Source organism: Pteropus medius, unplaced genomic scaffold (assembly GCF_902729225.1).
Source record: "Pteropus medius unplaced genomic scaffold, Ma_sr-lr_union100, whole genome shotgun sequence".
Lineage (NCBI taxonomy): Eukaryota > Metazoa > Chordata > Mammalia > Chiroptera > Pteropodidae > Pteropus > Pteropus medius.
In genome coordinates, this window is record NW_024352148.1 from 2188998 (window position 1) to 2209737 (window position 20740).

Genomic DNA, 20740 nt, shown 5'->3' on the forward strand with positions numbered 1-20740 from the left:
TCCGAAGGTGAGAGGCAGGCTTCCTTGATCTGTCATCATTCCTTACGGTAAAACACTGGCAGAAAAACAGCCAGTACTGCCTCCATCTTGCGTAAATCACATGCGGAGAGACACGTGAGGGAGACATTGCGGTTTAGAGCCGGTGCAGCTCGGGTTCCAAGCCCCCTTCCTTCCTGAGAGGCACGTCCTTCGCTGGTACCATCAGCCCTCCCGGCTCCGCGCTTTCCGTGCGGGAGGTGCTGTCAGGGCTTCGCAGAGCTTGGCTCGGGGGCCACCGCAGATGCGAGGCTTCACATGTAACTTCCAGCGTGACCCGAAAGGAAGCTGCGTGATTTTAGTTTGCAGTTAGAAAGTCAAGTCCACTTTCTCTTTATATCTTTCTAAGGACCGCTTAGAAGAGAAAGCTGCTCTTTTCTCAACAGTTTTCTATTTCAAGTCGGCTTATCTTTGGGTCTCTTTTATAGAGTACGTAGCAAAGCCTTGTATTTCAGAAAAAGGTAGTGGCGTGTTCTATAAAGCCATGATCTCTTTTTCTTACGGAATGCTCCTTGACCTGCATGCTGCGTGTCGGTCCCCTCTGCATCCAGCTCAGCAGCGAGCTTTTCATCCACCTCCACTGCTGAGAAAAGGGAGTGTAAACTGAAGAGAAGGAACACAAGGAACCGGGGTTCGCTCTGCGCCTGGGGTGCATCCAGCCCGGCTGGCGGCTCAGCGGGTGAGGCAGTGAGATGAGGTACGCCGGTCTCTGCATGCCGGGCGCCCCCGCTCTCGCCCCCCGGCAGAGATAATGCACTGCCATCCAGCTGCTCGTCACATCTTCCTGTCACTCATCAGTCGGGCCGACACGCCTTGTGCACTCCCACAGTTACCCGCTGTAGGATATTTGGAATTCCATGTCGTCGTAAGTCCCAGCTGGTCTCAATCGTCCTGCGTCCGTGCCTTTTGCCTTGTTCTGAATCCTCCTCTCATAAGATGGCTACGCTAGTTCAGGTCCCTGCACTGACTCACTGGTGCTCTGGACATGCTGGGGATGACCGGGGTACAAAATGCGTGCTCTCAGGGGTGGCGTTTATGGCTTTGTGTTTTTCCTGCTAGCGATAGTGAAGCCTATCTCTTCGCTACTTACTTAAAATCCATTTAAAGCTCTCTCAGAAGGTACTGAACTGCAAACAGGCATGAATTCTCAGCTAGCCGTGTGAGTCCAGTTCTTTGCACACAGTAGAATGAAGGAATGAAACTAGGTCTCTACAAAGGTGTCATTGTACAACCTTGGCACCCAAGAGTACTTCGGTTTAAGAGATCTATAAACTGCCATTTTAGATGCATTTGAGTAAGAGATCTATAAAATTCCAGTTGCAAAATAGAAAGTAGAAAAATGGCACTCAGTTTCCCTTGTCGAGAGTGTTATTTATTCCTTTCCACAATCACTAAAGAAAGTAGTCAAGACTCAAATTTCATACAGTATTGGATAATCTACCATGCTTTAAAATGACTTAATACTGTCATCGTGGACTTTAAATGACATATTGAGTATGTTAAAAAAAAAAATCTGATTTTCTTAGTAAGTGTGGGTGTGATCTGAAATAAGCAGTGTAATTTTAAACAGTGTAAATGGGAACTTTCTCATTCAATTAAGTATGTTAACGTTTTACAATTCTTGCTCAATTTAACCTTAATCCCTAAATTGAAAATAGGCTTGGTATGCCGACATCATTTAGCTTTCGAGTTAGGTGCTATACAGTATTTTAAGGCTGACTGATCATTTGAGAGAAAGCAGAGGAAATAATGCTTATCGTGGAATTGTGCTAACTCGTATCAACTAAAAGGAAAAATATGAACTTTTAATTTTTCCATGAATATATCCATTCGCAACTGTACCCAGCCGTCAATGACCACGACAGGAGTGTTCACATTTACGAATACTCGTGAAATACCTGAACCCGACATCTTTATTTCTCAGTCAATTATCCTGTTTGTCAGCATGAACGAAACCAGACTGAATTATGTGGAGTTTTAATTCTCATTTACTATGAAACCGTCAACAACCGGACGACAGGATTTGAATGCCAGGGGTTGAATAAAGATCGCGTGTTTGTCTTTGCTTTGTTCAGTCATAAAGAACTGAAGCTGTTTCAAAATTCAGGACTTCTCCTGTACCTACCATTCCCTCCCCTGGCAGCCAAATTCATACTGCCCAGGAGTCCTTCCCCCTGCCACTTTAGATGCATTTGAGTAAAAATGCGCCACATGAACACTCTTCTTAGTAGCAGAAACAGGAGCCATAGTAGCTAAAACCTGTTGGTTCCCTAGCTGACCTGTGAAGGAGCACCTTGAGGTGCCGAATAGGGAAGGAGAAGGGCATAGTCTACTCCAATCTCTTATGATGGGTTTGTTTTTAAAGTGATTGTAACGTTTCAAGATCAGACCACACTTCTGTGCGCTAAGTATTTTACATATACTGCTTCGTAACAACACTCTGTGCTAAGTACTATTAACTAAAAAAACAAACAAACTGGGGGCGCAGAAAAGCTCAGCCAGAAGTCACTCGGCAGGGAAGCTGAAGAGGCAGGACTGAAACCTAACAGTCTTCTGGAGCCTCCGTTAAGCTCTTCAGATCGGTACGCGGTGTTAGAACCGTAGAAGAACAACACTGTGAATTTTTAGTAACTGAATGGCGTGTCAGCAATAAGTACTTCTTTTAAAAAACCGAAACCCTAAAATGAGCTTTTTAAAGTTGTCTGCAACTTTATTGTAAAACGAATCCATCTCCAGACACACTGTCACTTGGCATAATCAACGTGTAACATAGTGATACGTGAATTGAAACGACACTGAAATGCCACAGAATGACTTAATCCAAAAGACAATACGGAACGTCCTCGAGAATCTGGAGGGACTGGAGCCCTCGTCTGCTGCTGATGGTGATGTACAATAGACGGCCGCTTTGCGACAGCAGATTCGCAGCTTCTTAAAAATTAAACGGACATTTACAAACATGCCGATTCCACCCCTAGGATTCTACCCAGAGAGAAGCGAAACCCCATGTCCACGAAGACTTGTTCACAGCAACATTCTTCATAACAGCCCCAAACTGGAACCAACCCAAATGATGTCCGTCAGCTGGTAAATGGAATAACAAAATTTGGCATATCCACACCAGCAGGAAAAAAAACAAAAAAAAACAAAAAAAAAAGGAAATGTCAAGAAAAGAAAGACTTGGAGAAGCAAGCCGGTCAGGGCTTGCCTGGAGCTAGGGGTGACAGCAGGCACTGACTGCAGCGGGCTCTAAGGGACGTGGTGGGGCGGTAGGAATGATCTACGACTGGACTGTGGTGACAGCTGTACAACTCTATGAATTTGCTCCAAATTCTTGCATTGTCCACTTAGAATGGGTGAGTGTTATGATATGCAGATTATACTTCGAAAAAACTGTTAAAAATGCAACAAACGTTTCTTTCCCTTTCATTTTTCATTCGACTACCATGTGGTGAACACTCACAAAGAGCCACACGCTATGCTAAGTGCCATAAAAAGGAAGAAACCCGCACTCCTGATCATTAAGGACTGATAATGAAAGCTCAAACGAGGGTTACGTGAAGTATTTTTGGTAAACTAAAAAACAATGTGCTGCTATTATTTTGACTACCAATTATGCCAAGTGAATCCACATTTATAGGCGCTGTGACTTCCATGCAGAGCTCATGGCAAAATAAGAGAGTAGCTTTGGAACAAAATTAAATGGATTATAGCTAGAGAATCCTCGAGTTAATTACTCTGTGGAGCAACAAAACCCTTCCTCTTCTGTGACCCTGTAATTGTGTGACACCAGTGACCTGTAAATCCACAGATATCGATGAAGCCCAACTTGTCACTTTAAACCCTGCAAAGGGAAAGAATAGGCTGGAAATTTATAAAACTTTTTCCTTCCAGATGAAGGATGTGGGCTTATTAGTGTCTATTAATAGGAGACCGTCTGCTGACAATTTTTCTGTTAGGGACCTGGCAAACACACAGCTACGACAGATGGACTGAGAGCTCAGGAGAATGCCAGAACTTTATGCAAAGTGATGTCGTCAAAAACTATGCCAGTTCCTCTGGTTACAGATTAATATCCAAGTAAAAATAGTCATGTTTGGGGTCACTATATCCTATAAATTGCTTGGGGAAAAAATATGCTTTTTTTGTTTTCTGTATTTTTTTTTTTTTAGGTTTGATTCCCATAAAGGTTTCTGGTGTCAGTTGCTGGAAGAAGGTAAAACGAAATGCCTTGGAAAGAGCAAAGGAAGAAAATACCCCCCAATGGGTCCTGATGTAAGTAGAGGGCTTAAAATGCAAAACTAAAGAAGCAAAATGCTAAATAATAGTATATCTACTTCCTTAGAAAAGTGCTTAAAATAAAAATTTAGCCTTTCTAAAAATTAAACGCAACATTTGGATTTCAGTGCATCCAGTTTGCTTGTGTTAATCTTTCCAGTGGAGTGTCACCTGTCAGAGAAGTAACAAAGGAGAACAATAGGATTTCTCATTCTGCATCAGAACAGATAAGATAGTATCTCATTCCAGAAAGAACGATATGCTCACAGAAGTGCCGGCACCCAAACAGTGTTAACTGAAACCGAGGCGGGAACTACATCGACTGGAAATTGAAAACAGGGCTAAAAGGTTTCTAGTTGTTTTTCGCTAAGTCACTCTGCAGTAGTGTGGCCTGCGTAATATTAGTTATTGATTTACTAAGCGCCGGACTGTTACTGTGCCGCTAAAACCCTTGCCAGGTTTGAAACTGATGTCGGCATCAGGAGGGTCACTCCAAACACCAAAGGGATGGACGGTGGAGACGGGTGCCCGGGCGCTCAACGCTGAAGTGAGTCACAGTGTGGGACAGTCAGACAGTCAGTCACCACGTGAGAAACACTAGGGACGAGCTGACAGGAGCTGTTCCGAGCAGGGCTCCGGGCATAAAGATGAACGACGCAAAGTTCAGAGAGAACGTGGGGCCGGTGACCGTGACCTGGATGCCACCCGAAGACCCGGCTGCTCCCTGCATGCCAGGTCTGGCCGGAGCAGAGGAGGCACAGAACGACCGGGCTCCCAGGCCCATGTCTGGGAGGCGGCCAGCCGTCCCCAGCTTTCTCTGGCCTGACCACGCCCGCTGAGTCTGTGGGCTGAGGCAGACGGAAAACAGACTGACGAGACAGACGGACGCGTAAACCACAGAAGGGTCGGTTCTCCCCGGTCACGGCGACGCTTCGCATAGAGCACAGATGCTCAGCCTAGTTCCAGTGATTTCCATTCCTGCAGAAATCCCTGTGTTACATGAAGTTATCGATACAGGATGAGGCTTTTTCTATGGCATTTAAAATGCAGTCCCACATATGACATTTAAAAGAACAGCACGAGGAATTAGATAAAAACTTTGAACAGGTTGAACTCAACAGAACATCTCAGAATAGTATAAAGGGGAGGGTGCAGATGCAAGAACCGCGCCCCCTGCTTACGACCTTTCTGGCCCATCACTGAAACTGGATCGAACCCCCCGGGCACCACATGCCGTGTCACGCACAGCCCTTTCATTTCTGCCCCCTTCGATTGTTACAATGCTTTTCTTTATTGATGGGAAATCTACCTCCCTATAAGTCAGGATGGCTTGCAAGGCGTTCTGTTTATTCACTGGGTGGAACAGTACAAATGTCCCAGGTCACAGAGTTACCTGGTTTGCCGACTTGCTTTTTAAGGCTCACCTCAATACCGTTTCAGCAGTCGGCATTTCGCATGTGCCTTAAAGGATCTCTAAAGTATTACCTTCAAAATATAAATGTAAATCAATGATGACAAAGGGGTATCTTATATGATAGCTTTGCCAAACTATTTCTCCAAAGCTGGGATGATTTTAATAGAGCTTACTATTAAATACTAACAGTCGTTAAGCTGTATTTCCAGCAACTCAATCTAGTTATTTTTAATATTTAATTCTGCATAGTCGAATAAATCACATTCAGTATGAAAGCTCTTTTCCTAGTGAACAGTGTATGCGTGTAGAGTATCCTGAAGAACAGTCACCGTGTTTACATTATCCTCGATAGTCCACATGCACAATATAAATCTTAATCCAGGTATGGTGCACTTGATGCAGATTTAACCGCGGTCAGAGGATATGCAGTGTACTGTCATCAACAAGATAAAAGTCCCTTTCTCTCCCCTCCCCCCTCAGAGCAGAGCCTTCCTCTCCAGCTACTACCGGGACCACAACGTGGAGCTGGCCAAGCTGCTGCACCGGCTGGGGCAGCCCCTGCCGGCCTGGCTGAGACAGGAGCTGCAGAAGGCGAGATAGCGCTGGGCACGCCTGCTGGAGCTCCACCTGCCACGCAACACTCACCTTTCCCAAAGCCACCAAAATGCCGTCTAAAAATATACCTCTTCAAACGAGAAAAAGGAACAAACTTCCTTCCATGTGCTGGCATGTGGATGATTAGGAACAAATAAAACAGGTCTCTGTTACAAGCCTGGGGGCTGATGGCCTTTCCCTGGACCCGGGCACGGGCCTGTGGGATCGCCGTGGGCTACGGGGCAGCCCATGGAGGTCAAGAGCCACCGGCAGAGACACCGAATGCACACGCAGAGCTGTTCCGTCCCGCAGTTAGATCGACACTTTTGTATATGAACTAAGATTGTCTCTGTAGATTTTTAGACCACAAAACGAAGCAAAATAAACATCAGGACGTAGCATAAAACGCCAAAGGCGTAACACCTATGAAAAAATGCTTGCCAAAATAAAACCCACTGAAGTATTTAGAGAGAATTGTAAATTACAGTTTGTGCTAGATCAGAGTGGAAAAATTATGTATGAGCTTTATCTGCATCAAAAAAAAAAAAGATAACTGCTATAGCAAAAAAATGTGATTTTTTTTTCAAACACACAGTCTCGTGCATTTATATAAAAATTACTAACTCCTCTATCATCACATGATTTTTATACTGCTGTAAAGCCGTTGGCTGGGAAATAGAAACATAAGGAGTATTCCAAAAACAGTAAATGATAATGCTAAGTGGACCGATTAAATTCTCTCAGGGGAGACACTGCAGGGACCTGACGACACCCCACTGACGACCTCTGTCCCCATTGCAGTCCTCACTGCTCTGCAGTGACGCCCACACGGGATCCGAGGTATGTGACGTGCCCAGAAATGGACCGGCTTGTAAATGCGAACGGCTTTTTTTTACTGTTTCCCGGAACAAAGCCTATTAAATGAAAACTAAGGACAGTTTCTCTAGGTGACATGTTATTTACATTTAAATGAGAGAGAGACTGCATTGTTTTAGATAGTTCGAAATGAAATCGTATAATGCAGAGATTTATAACAAAAACATTAATATATGATTGTTCATCTGATATTTGCAACAATAATTTTAATATGAGGCGGAAAAAAATAAGAAGGGCCAAGTCCCATTTTTTTAGACTATTTCATACATCACTCTCATAGAAGACAGTAGAACATGGTTAAATTTATGGATTATCTACTAAATTAAATGGAAGTACAAAGATGAGCCAGGCATGGTTCTTAAAATATATTTACACTAGAATTTTAAATGATTATATGATTAACAAAGTATTCGAAAAAGAGCGTCATACCTATTTTCCCGTGTTTCTATTTACTTAAGTTTTAAATGTACTCTACACAGAAAAAATTCAAGTAGTAAATAAATTCCGTGCTATGGTTATATAAGCTTTTATGAAATGCTATCAAAAGTATGATTAGGAAAAAAAAAGGTATGCAAGGAAAATCCAAAGTTCAAATATTTTCTTTGCCATTATATGTGAAATTATATCAATTATTCACATATTAGAAAACAGATTTTGAGATCTTTCCACTTACTATAAAATCTTTACGTTATAATTATTAATTAAATGTTTTTAAAGTTTTATGAATCCAAATGATACACACATTCTTAAACCAGCCAGTAGCAGAAAGAACAGGAGGAAGAACCAATTTTTAAGACGCCCTGACTGTAAAAGCAAAATCGAAGTCTCCTGGACAGAGACGCTTACGGCTGCCTTTCCTGACGCAGCACTGCCCGACGTGCTAGGAAAATAAATATGGCCGACTTAAAACCGGTTTAAGAGGGTCAAATGTAGCGAGAATAGGCCCCAGCGATATCTTGTTTTCATTTTGACATTTCTACTGACAAAAGAAAAAAAGAACAGAAAAACTGATACGTGCGTGTTTCGATGATGAGATATGCATCTAAACTTCTAGAGCAAACTGCTCATGGCATGATCTTGTCTAAGTAAACCGAGCCAATGGAACAGCTCGCCCTTTGAGATAATGTTAAAAACATACTGGATGGGTGTCTATCGAAAGCAGAAAGAGGAAGAGGTCATACCAGAATTTACTCATTCCCAGTAGAAGGATCATGCCACCTAGAGCAGCAGACTTTCGAGAGGACTGTGACCACTCCGTGTATCTCGGAGACAACTTTAAATTCTAGAGGACAGACATACTTGCCATATCATGTACTCCAACAGCTGGTTATTGTGCTATTCCGAAAGTAACGAGAATTCACACGAGGAAAGAACGTGAGACCATGTGATTTAAAACTGGCTTTGTACAGAATCTCTTTTTCATTGCTTAAAATACAAAGCTTCCTCAGGAAGAGGTGAAATGGCTCTTTCAATGTTTATCATTCACATTGAATGAAAATTACTGGAAACTTTTTTTTTTCTCTGAGCTTTCTAAAACAAAAAAAAAAACCTGGATATAATTCTGATAGCAGCATGGTACCTCATATGCACAACAATAAACTGTGATAAGAAACGAAGCGTCTGGGCGTGGTGATTCGAGGGAGGGAGCAGCCAGGCCTTTCCTGCGTTCGCCTAGCGCACAGGCAGGTGGATGCAGCGCGCACGCACCGCTACGGTCCGAAACCGGGAGGTGCGTGGAAGACTTCCGAGTCGGGCGTAAGTACGTTTATTTTTAATAACACAACCTTTCCAAGATCTTTCTCATCATGTTATTAGTTCTAGTAGATGTTGAGCAGCATCTGGTCTTGCTCGTGGGACCCCAGGATAAGAGAATAAGAGACCCCGCAGCTGTAACTGAACAGACGTAGGAACGTGAATTCTCGCAGCACTGCACACCCCAGTACTCTGCTCTGTGCCCACGAATGCGCTCTTTTCCTTAGAGCTTTAAAAGGTGTTCGTTAGTCTCTTTTTAATTAGAAATCTAGCAAAACGATCTCTGCAGAGAGCGGTTTGGGGGTCTAGGCATTCATCGACATTTCCCATGAGCGTTCTTTTCTCTCTCCTAGTCTCTTTACTTTCTGGACGTCAGATATTCTCAGGCTGCAGCCCACCCTGTCTCCATGTCCCCAGGGATTGCTGCCAGGCCCATCTCCCACACAGTTCTCCAGTGTGGAATATACGTCTGACCCCCAATTTTCTATCTGACCAACCCCATCAAGTCTCTGGCGTATAATGACTTATAATCCTATACTTTCCAGAGGTATCAACACTGCAGTTTCCAGGAGGTGCGTTTTAGCTTGAAGGCTCACTGGTGGGGGTGGGGTGGGGGCGAGGGGTGCACGGAACTGCTCAAATACTCTAGGATGAAGGGATTCCTCTAATTTCACATTATATTCAGGAACAGAGCTCTGCTCGGCCAAAGCTGATGCTGCTTGGCCACCCCAGACACCACAGCTGCCGCCTTCCTCCAGCCCGTCCCGCCCCGCCCCGCGCATGCGCACCCATCCGCGAAGAGACCCGTGAACACCTGCGGTCCACAGTCTTTCAGTGATGATTTGTGTTGGCTCGAAGTGTTTGCCTTCTCTTTACTTACTCTGAGAGTAGACTAAATTTCGTAAGGTCAAGCCATGAATTTTACCTTCGAGGATAAAAACTAAAGACAAGGTTGACATTGATTCCATTCCCAAGACAATCTAGACTCTACTTTGAGCAAGCCTCTCACCTGTGGCCAAGGGTACGTAACAGAATTTGGGGGCCACTTCCCCCACCCAGTGCCATTTATTGTCTTTGCCGTTTATTGTCCTTGACCTGTTGTCTATAAGAGTTCTCTATATAATCAGTGCTCCTAAAACATGTCACAAAGGATTTATTCACTTACTTATTAGTGCGTGAGATTTATTTCCTAGCATCCCCTTGCGCGATCTTAATCTTTGAGGTTTTATCCTTTCTCAATCTATTCCCAAAAGTTACAAATACAAAGATTAATAAACCACGAAAGTCGAATGCAGCTATATTTTCACCCACTCCTTCAGAGCACCCCTTAGAGACGAGAGAAATCATGAATAGTGTCAATAACTATTTAAGAAAGACATTCACCTGCCAGATTTAGGTCAAATATTTTATTTGCCTAGCAGTCCCTTTCAAGGAAGTCAAAGCAAATTTCACAAATTAAATACAGCATAAAGTCTCCAAGATATTGTTAGGAAGAATATATTCACCCACATTTTATCATACAGAAAACTGAATTGAACTGAATGAAATGTAAAACATTTCCAAAGCACACAGGATCTGTGACAAATCTTACATGAAACCGTCTCCAGCAAGCTGCTGCTTGCTTCTGAGGGAATAAATTAGGTGCAGGAAATGGCTTCTGTCTACATTTCTTATGCCAAAATGCTCTATTTCAAATCAATAACCGAAATGGAAACCAGATCTTGCTCTTAAATATTATGCATAATTTATACAGTTGGACCAGGGAAGACTGGCCTTCTTCTTCTCTCTATTTGGTAAATAATATTCTGAATCTGAATTTTTTCAGTTTCAACCACTTAAAACAGAAATGCAGGCTCAAAATGCTCTGTACTCCTAGGGTTTTAGTGTATCTTTTCAGAACTTAATTTATGTCCTTCAAAACAAATGAAACTTTTAAAGGCCCACAAAACATATACCATCAAAAAATAAAGTTTACTTCATATTCAAATGAATAAACTGACAAACTACTAAGCAGTTAAAGATTACCATGTTTTAAAACAATGAAAAGCTAGAAAAATTCTCACTCCCACCTCTGATCAACGTGATCAGACCATATTGTTTCTATTTTCCATCCCCACATCATTGCAGGGATGGCTTCCGTATGACTGGAATAATAAAGGAGATAGATTGACCCACAAGCCAATACCTGTTCTTAGCTAAATAACATTGGGTAGGTCTCTTTTCCTTTGGGGCCTCAACCTCCCCATGTCCGTGGAAAGGGTCAAATGTGGCCCTCGCTAGCTGCTCCCGGTTTGGATACTGTAGCCCCGGCGGTCCCCGCTGGCTGCCTCCCGCCCCCGAGGGGCCGCGTGGTGGGAGCGCTGGACACCGAACAGGGGCCCGAGCACTTCGACCCCACCCCCTCGCTTCTGGTCCACTCTGGGTCCCTGGTGAATTCAGCAGGAATCTTTGCTGAGTACGTTATGTAAGCCACAGACATAAGACTAGACACAAAAATAAAAATATAAACGAATGCTCAGGAATTAGGAAGAGGAGCAAGTGACACGTGTCACTCATTCGCGGTACTGGGGAACAGTACCGCGAATGAGTGACACGTGTGCGGAGCCGGCGCAGCGCTTGACGTCCACAAACCCAGATGTTAGGGTAAACGGTCACCGGAACTACGGACGTCACCAACACGACTGGCACAGAAGTGGTCAAGGGGACTCGCCCTTGACAAACGGGCCTGGAGCGAGGGAGCAGAGAGGAATGTTGGGGTTGTTATTTCCAAGTGCATACACCACTTTTAAAACCGCACCAGCGACCGTCTATCATTTAAAATAAATTAGTCTAAGTATACTCGACCGACAGTGTCCAGCCTGGTGGGAAGATCACAGAGGCCAGAGATCTAAAACACAGGTGACTTTAGCATCCGCGGGGGGGCCGTTATCCAGGAGGTAAGCAATAGGTAAGAGCGAGTTCTGTAGTTCAGTGAGTATGGTCTGGGCACCCCTGGCAGACACATGTCCCTTTCAGGGGTCTGCGAAGTCAAAGTTATTTTCATCATAATACTTACTCTATTCCTGTCATTGTGTTTGGGTTTTCACTGATCTTGCAATGGCAGCGACGGGCCAAATCGCCAGTGCCAGCATCGATCAGACAGTAGCGTCGGCCTGCACTAGCAGTCACTGTATTCACGCCGTTAACAAAAGTCGGCTTCACCAGGAAGATTATTATTATTAAACTCCAACCCTTGAGTACCTGTCTTTTTAATACTCTCTCTGACAAAACGTGAAGTTTGCCTAGAACACTTCTGCCACACACTGAAGGAGACAGTTGTCTCAAGAAAAGCAGAGGAGTAACTGTTTAAGTTGCGAATTGAACTAGCTACTTTATATGTTTTAAAAAATGTTGTTCGATTTGTTTGAACTAGAAAAAAATAGCTACTTTATTCTGGGACATCATTTTTACTTGAAAGAATGACTGACAGAGAACTATAGCTAACAGACTTGAGCAACTGCCAGACATCTTTTGGAAAAGAAACAAAGTGAGTCTGTCACCTCAAGAAAAACAACTGACAGTATTTATTGCCCGTGATAAAATTTGAGCTTTCAAGTGAAAGAATGTTATTGAACTCGTATCTGCTACCTGCAGCTTAACAGCTGACTAGTATTTAAATACTCTTTCTAATGGGATGGATGGTCATATTAACAGGTATGATTTCTAATATTATGTAATGAAATGTATCAACGTTAGCAACGTATTTTCCAAACGACCAATGAACGAGGTTACAAAATAGTTACATACGGCACAATCGTTGTCATGGTAAAAGATCCATTCTTAGAGCGAGATGAACTAATAGTTTTTCATGTAGCAGAATATGAAAGGTTCATTGATTTGGTCTCAGATTCCACATTATAAATATCCTTTAAGAAAATACCATTTGTCAAGTTTTAGTGTAGTATCAAAGAAAAATATCCACAGTTATTTGAAAAGACCATAAACATACACTTCCCTTTTCCAAATACATATTTGTGTGAAGTCATATTTTTAAATACTTCAACAAAAACAACATACCAAGATAGATTGAACGCAAACATAGATATCAGAATCCGTCTTCTATTAATGCAACACAATGCCATTCTTCTCAATGTTTGTTGTTTTGGAAAACGTTAAAACTATACTATTATTATGGACTTGCTCTTATTACTTTTAAATTAATATTTTTACATTCTTCGATCTAAATTTCTAATACGGTAAATAGTGGTAGATGTAACTCTTATAAACAAAAGCCCTTTGGCGCTCTCAACAGTTTTTTTTTTAATGTAAAGGGATCCTGAGACCAGAGTGCGAGAGATATCACAGGAGCTGTAAGTGATTTTAATACCAAAAGCCAAGACTTACACCATAAACGGTGGCACAGAAGAACACTACAAGTTCCATTCTCTATGGAGACTGCAGAAATCACTACGAACAGCCCTTTAGATCCAAGAGGACCGGACAGCCGGGGCCAGGAGGACACCGAGTGACCTGCACCGGATGATGACTGGAAGCCAGAGGCCACTTACCCAAAAGCGAACTTGATGAGGTTCATCCCGTGCAGCAGAGGAGAGATGAGGCTTGGGCCCAGATGTCACCGTCTTGCCTCCTGTTCACTGTTATGACCCCCTTGGGAAAAAAGAGAGAAGAATCATGAATTTCACTGGATTGTCTTAAAATAGACTTAAAAACCCCTAAAGCAATGAAACATGTCTTGAATGGGGACAGTTACTGAAAACGAAAGGCAGCTACGTGTCTGCCCTGGGTGTGGGTTATGGAACTTACACCCGCTATATGAGCATCATTTCCCAGTTCGTCGGTAGCGATGGAGACCCACGGAGAAGGAGCAAACGGCCAGACTGTTGACAGATGCCTCAGTTAGGAAGAGCCGGGGGAGACACAGTGACACTGTGGGCTCGAGTCTGCAGATGGGGCACAGCTGCAGAGTTTGGTTTCTTCCCAAACAATCTGCCTGACCTTTGGCGGACACACCGTAGGAGTCACACTCCCGTGTGATTTTGCCTTGCGTGGGGGTGGAGCCTGTGACTATGTTAAGATGCTCACTCTCTGGATGAGCACACCCTACAGTCAGCCTGTCAAGAAACCCCGCTGGCTCTATCTTCAGTCCCATCTCAAATCAATCACTTCTCAACAATTCCACTGCTGCCGCCTTGTCCTGAAATAACGCCATCTTCACTTTGGAGAGCTTCCCTGCTTCCATCCCTGTACCCTATAATCTCGCCAACGCGACACCCAGAGTAACCTTTTATACACCAAGTCAGAGCACTCGTCTGTCAAGAGTGCGGCAGCAGCTGCCCTTCTCAGCAAGAGCACAAGGCCTTATGGGATCTGACGCGCACGGCCTTCAAGTTCCGGTCCCTCCACTCCCCCGTCTCATTCCACACGGTGGCACCGGCTTCCTTGCCGATGCTCCTAGAGCCTTTGTGTTGACGGTCCCTCAAATGCCCACATGCCTAGCTCCTGCACTTTATCTGGGTCTTTGCTCAAATGTCATCATTTTTTAATAGTCCAATACTGACAACCTTATACAAAAATTCACCCTTTCCCTGTCCCCTGCTCTCCTGATTCCCATTGCCCTGATCGATTTTTTTTTTTACCATAGCACTTATAATCTTAAAACTAACTATATAATTTACTGATTTCATTACATCTATTGTCTTCTACTCAAATAAGCTTCTTGAAGACAGGTGTATTTCTGTTTTCTTTCATGACGTGTCCCCACATTTATGTGTCTAGTCTCTGACACATAATAAATACTTCTTAGATGAATGAATGCATTTAGCAATAAATAGCTGGGGAAGGAATAAAGGCAAAGGATAACAGTTTTAACATTGCATTTTTTCTTATATTTTATAAATCAATAAATTTAACCAACAAAGATATATCTATTTCCCCAATCGTGCAAAACTTTACAACTCTATGTCTTCTAAATAACTAGGAACAAATTCAGGCATTAAATAACAATGAAGTCCTAATAAAGAATTAAAATTGGCAAAGTCATTTTTAAATGTAAGACACACCCAAAAAACTAACCTTTACAGAGTGCTTTCTAATTACCAGCTTATTCTTATAAATTATCCTAATAATAATACCTAAAGGGAGATACCACTGGCCTCCTTTCGCAGATGAAGAGATGAGTTTGCAAAGGATAGATAACTTTCCCAAGGTCATACTTCCCAAGAAGCAAAGTCGGACTTGAGTTTTGAGCCCAGATTTACGTTCATCATATACCCAATATTATTTTTACTCTTTTGCAGACAATGCTCAGATCCCAGGTCTAACCCGAGGTTAATGACATGATTTCTCTGTGCTTCTCTTAGCTCATCTGTTAGAGGGAGATGGTAATAGCGCTTAAATGGCTGTGAGGGTGAAATGCGTTCACTCGTGAGCAGAAAAGCACCCAAACGTGGGCTGTTTTCGTTATTGTCACCTCCTCGAGGTGACAACAACAAATAACTCTCTTTTTCAGACCCTTTCCTATCTGTTCATTTCATACAATTTCTCCCCTTAGATCTTCTCGGGCATTGCAGTCCAGTGCCCCAAAATATAAAGTGTGTTCCAAAACTATTATTGCTTTTACTTAATTTACTGAATTCCATGAATTTCTTTCAGGATTCTTCTGATTTCTGAGACATACTGTCCATTTACATAAATTATAATACAAATAAAAGGGTTTTAAATTAGAGGAATAAAAAAGTAATTTCTCTGGTTCTAATTCTACTTGGTTTTCTATAAATTTACTTGGATCGGACTAAGAATTACTAAAACATCTTATATATTAAATTGGCATGTTCTCATATACCATCTGAAGTCTTTTATTTTACTTTTTGAAAAAAGAATGTTAAGATATTTCTAGATTCAGCTCGAGCTTAAATTTTTCAATGTTACATAAGTCTCGTCAGTTCTTTGAGGATCAAATAGAAATTAATCAATAGTCTTTCCTGTCTCATGAAGAATATAAAATTCTAACACCGGGATTCACGACAGCAAAAATCTATTCCAATTATAAATACAGACTAATAGGGATCAATTCCAGAGTTAGTCATAAAGCTTCCCCTGTGAAATGATCTCCATTATAAAATTTATTATCTCACAGGAGGAAAAAAAATCCTCGATGTAAAACTTCTCAAAGACAGAGGTAAGATGTGCCCGGGACCAAACGTGTCGTTTTGGCTTTACTATACTAACTGGGAATTAATTTTTCCCTTTGAACACTGTGTATAATTTCCCAGGAAATTTTCTTTCACTCCTGGCTTCCTTGTTCAGCAAACATCCACAGAGCAGGGAGCACGCAGCAAATATTGCTGCAGGTAAGGCGAACAGTACGCGCTCATCCCTGTGCTCCGGCGGATTGGGCAAAGGAGAACGTTTCTCCAACAGCACCCGTGTGCTCTTCGATCCACTCCACATTCAAGTGTCAACTCAAACGCTTCAGGCAATAGGACATGAATTAGATTTCGATTTGACTTAGTATTTTAAAAACAAAAACATCAAATTTGCACATGAAAAAGGTCTGCAGTATTTCAATTTTGTTTTCAGAATCTGCATCTGGGAAAAGTTGTTCTTTTTTGGTAGAATCCAAGGTTTTCAATATTTACTACGGATGTTTTTGTCAGATGAGACCGCAGTCAAGAAGGGAGGCTGGGAGAAACAGCACATAGGCCGACATTTTCATGTTATCATCCACATGTTCATTTACACATTCATGCACAATAATATATGAATGTATTTCATGTTAAACCTGTAGGTTTTTAAAAACATAGCTAAATAATGGGGTAACAGAGCCACCTAGTGGCGCCTCATATGAATTGGATGCTTCTAATTTTCATTCTACTGCTTTATGTAAACATAAGCTTATCTCACTAATATAGATAAGTATAATCTTTATAGATGGTGGATCAAAGGAATTTTGTATCTGAGTACTAGAGTAAATCATGAAACATCTATAAATTATATTATAGGGGAAAGTAAAGAAAAACAAGTAAAGAGAATTTTAGCAAGTGATCATTAAATTCTCAAATTATTTTAACATGTCTAGCATAAAAGCATTAGATATTTTATAAATGTTAGCCTGTAGATACTCTAAAACAGTAAAAAGGATTTCCATTTTAATGTACTCTATTCCTATATTAAGTATTAAACAAGCAATCTTTTGCATAAAGTGTGCAAGACAAAAAACAAAATAAGAAAGGGGTCTCATTAGTAAGTAGATTAAACCAAAGATGAAAGGTCATGAACCATCTAAGGAAAGAAAGAAAGAAAAAATCAAGCTTTGGAGCTGTTAACTATTTAATGAACTATGAGAGCAACATCTCACCAACATGTGCGTCTCTACAACCAAGTCACACCATCACTCGTGATGACAGAAGCCAGTTTAAGATCGCAGGACACCTGGGCGCCCCACGGTGTGTCCTGCTGAACCACGCAAGGCTCCGCAGCCTGCCTGCTAAACTCCCCGATAAATAGATATGTTGTAGACACTTAATGGGGTCACTTGCTCTATCTAGCACCCCACTTCCAAAATCTCTTAGACTCACCATCACCTCAAAATTCATTGATCCTGCTTATGTTTTTGATGTCCCCTGCTCGGTTCTTGTGCTCTCCCTTTTTACCTAGTTCAGAGTCCACAGCAAATCAGCACAGCCACGCCCTTGCACACCTGTTGCCCTCCTCGCTCCCTTCACTGCCTCGGCAAACCCCAACCCTAGGTCACCCCAACCTTCAGCTTTACACTCACCACCACGCAGCTGAGCTTGGCGTGGCGAAAATACACAATCGTGCTAGTTTTTAAATCGAAAGGGATTTAAATTCATTACACGGGCCCCAGTAGACCCTAACGTGACCTGAGAATCCTTCTGTTTCCCAGCCCATGCACACAGTCTCCTAATATATGTCTTCTCTCTCAAGTACCCAACACTCCCGCCCCATCCTCGCTCCCAGTTGATGAACTTACTTTCTGTTACTTGGGCGGGAGGTGGGGGGGAATTAACAGAAGAGAGCATTGGCTGGTTCGTACCACCGCATCACTCACCCACCCGCGTCTGTACCCATCTACAGACTCCATTTCTACAAATAAACCATTTGAACCATCTTAGGCGAATTCCTGCTTTGCACACAAGATCCCACATCAACCAAGAGAATCACTAAATCTCTCCGGCTTATCAATTTTTCCATTTCTACTGGATCTTTCCTAGCAGAATACAAACATGCTTTCTGTTCTCCCGTGCTCACAAAACAATCCACTCTGATCCCCCATCCCTCTCCAGATATGGCCCATTTTTCTTCCTCTTTATAGTACCTCTCAAACGAGTTATCTCAATCCACACATAGTCTCCGATTCCTCCCCTCCCATCCTTTCTGAGACTGGCATTTACAGGGTCCCAGGTGACGTCCACACCACTAAATCCAGTGGTCGCTTCTCAGCGCTCAGCTTACTTGTACCATGAACAGTTGATCGCTCCTATTTCAAAAACGTCCTTCTTGACCTTCGGGATGCGGACCCCACGGGCTTTCCTCCTTACCTCACTCTCAGCCTCCGCTGCTGTGTCCTGTTATTTTTCCCAGCAGATAAATGCCGACCTGCCCAAGGGCTCAGTCTTTGATCCTGTTTTCTATTTACACTTTGTCCCAATCTCATGGCTTTAAGTGCCATCTACAGTTTGACAGCTCTCAGATTTGTTTCTCCAGCCCAGACTTGTCCCTCGAACTCCATACTCATAAACTCCCTACTTAATTCTACTCGGAGGTCTGAACAGGATCGCAAACCTAACATGCACACACTGTGTCCGAGCACGCCTCCCCGCAAACCTACTCCTCCTCACCTCGGCAAATATTAAAAACTTCGGAGCCATTTTCCCCATATCCTAGACCCCCTTCTCTTATATCCTACAGCAAGTCTATCATCAAATACCGTCGGCTCTACTAAAAACACATAGCCAGCACTGAGTCATTTATTTCCTCTGTAGGGACCATTAAGCCAGCACCACTTTATCCGTATTATTGCACGAACTTGACCGGTTTCTCGGCTCCGCCTTCGCCCCCACCACGACTCTGGGGCTCAACAGAGCTTTGAGAAAGAACGTGCAAATCCTAGGTTGGATCTTGTCACTCCTCCACTCAAAACTCTGCAATGGAGACTGAGCTCACTCAAAACGCACACACACATGCACACACACACGCACGCACGCGCACACACACACAAGGCCCTGGGTAGCTATTACCTTTCTAAGTTTACTTCCTGCTTGCTTACTCCACTCAAGCCAAACTGGTGTCATTTTTGTTGAGCATGCCAACTATATGAATCATCGGTTGCTGAGTAAGAAATTGCCCCCAAATTGACTGACTTTTAAACAGCATTATCTCACACTCTCTCTGTAGGTGACAGACCCAGGTATGGCTTAGCTGGATGGGTTCTCTGCTTCAGGGTCTCTCACAGACTGCGACCAGCATGTGTGAGCCATCTCGAGGCCTGGCTGGTTACCACCTCACTTCTAAGCTCACTTACCTGGCTGCCGACAGGATTCGGTTCCCTGTGGGCTACGGTTGGGCAGCCTCAGTACGGTCCTGGATGTTGGCCAGAGGCCTCTCCAATACAGCAACTTGCTTCATCAAAGCAATTGAAAAGGCAAGAGGAAGAAGGGTAGCAAGACACAAGTCAGAGTCCTTTATGACCTCACTTCAGAAGTGACATCTCATCGCTTTCCACGTGAGGGAGGGAGAGACACACGTGAGGTGGGAACACTTGGGAGCCTCGTGTAAAGCCGTCCACCACACCAGGCACTGTGCCGCCAAGGAGGCACCGGGGCCTAGAATACCTGTCCAGATAGCAGCGTATTTCACTCCCTCGCCTTCTCCGTCTCTGACCTGATGATCTTTCTCAGCGAGACCTGCCCCGAACACTCTTAAAATGATCGTTGCTGCGCCCCTGACGCTTCTCACGCCCTCCCTGCTCTGTCCCTCTCCAGAGAACTCGCTGACGTTAAGGGACCACGTGCTTTGTTTGTCGCGGTCGGCCGGCCGACCCAGTGCTGCGTTTCCGTCCCCTCCCCTGGACGCTGTGGGTGGGCGTGGGCCACGCAGACGTTCTGCACGACACGTGGCAGACGGAGGCGAAGCAGCAGGGGCCTTCACACTCAGGAAGTCAGCGCGGTGCTTTAGGCTAGCTGTCGCTTACGTGCCAGCTCATCCGTAGGCGTCGGAGAGAGTCAGCTCTGTACCCTCTTCACGGGCCGCCACGTCTTCTCCTTCAGCGCCAGCAACTCTTAGGTCTGTGACAAAGGACCAGATCCTCCGTCATCAAAGTTGAATCCCTGGAACCAGGGAGACATCAGTGCAGGTTCCAGTCCATTCCCATGGATCCAGTTCATCTGGGCAGCTGCCGGGTCTCCCTCTTTCTCCACTTGACAACTGGGATCTGACACACACACACACACACACACACACACTCTACTAGTAGTTCTGCTCATCTGCTAGAACTCTAATATTCTCATTAATGTCTGTTTCCTGACACTAAAATATAAGCTCTGTACGGAACGCAGTCTGTTTTGTTTGCTGCTCTCACCCCGGCACCTAGAACGGGGTCTGGCATCTAGTAGGAACTCATTAAACATTTACTGATGAACAATTTTCTTTTAAAACATAAGACACAAAGAATAAAGATTAAGGATGGCAAGAAAGACAAGAAAACAATACACTGATTTTCTAGAAGACAAGTTTCCTGTTAACTACAAATAACTGAGATGGGTCTTGGAC

At 43.4% G+C, this 20740-nt stretch overlaps 1 protein-coding gene across 1 annotated transcript in view; it reads left to right on the forward strand.

Annotated features, from left to right (window-relative positions):
- LOC120589342 (bifunctional heparan sulfate N-deacetylase/N-sulfotransferase 3-like) overlaps positions 1-6470 on the forward strand; it is a 90719-nt gene extending 84249 nt beyond the window's left edge. Inside the window, exons 13-14 of the mRNA XM_039846905.1 lie at positions 4209-4311; positions 6209-6470. Coding sequence (XP_039702839.1) covers positions 4209-4311; positions 6209-6328 — 223 coding nt within the window. The 3' untranslated portion in view covers positions 6329-6470. The remainder of the gene's footprint in view (positions 1-4208; positions 4312-6208) is intronic.
- The last annotated feature ends 14270 nt before the right edge of the window (positions 6471-20740 follow it).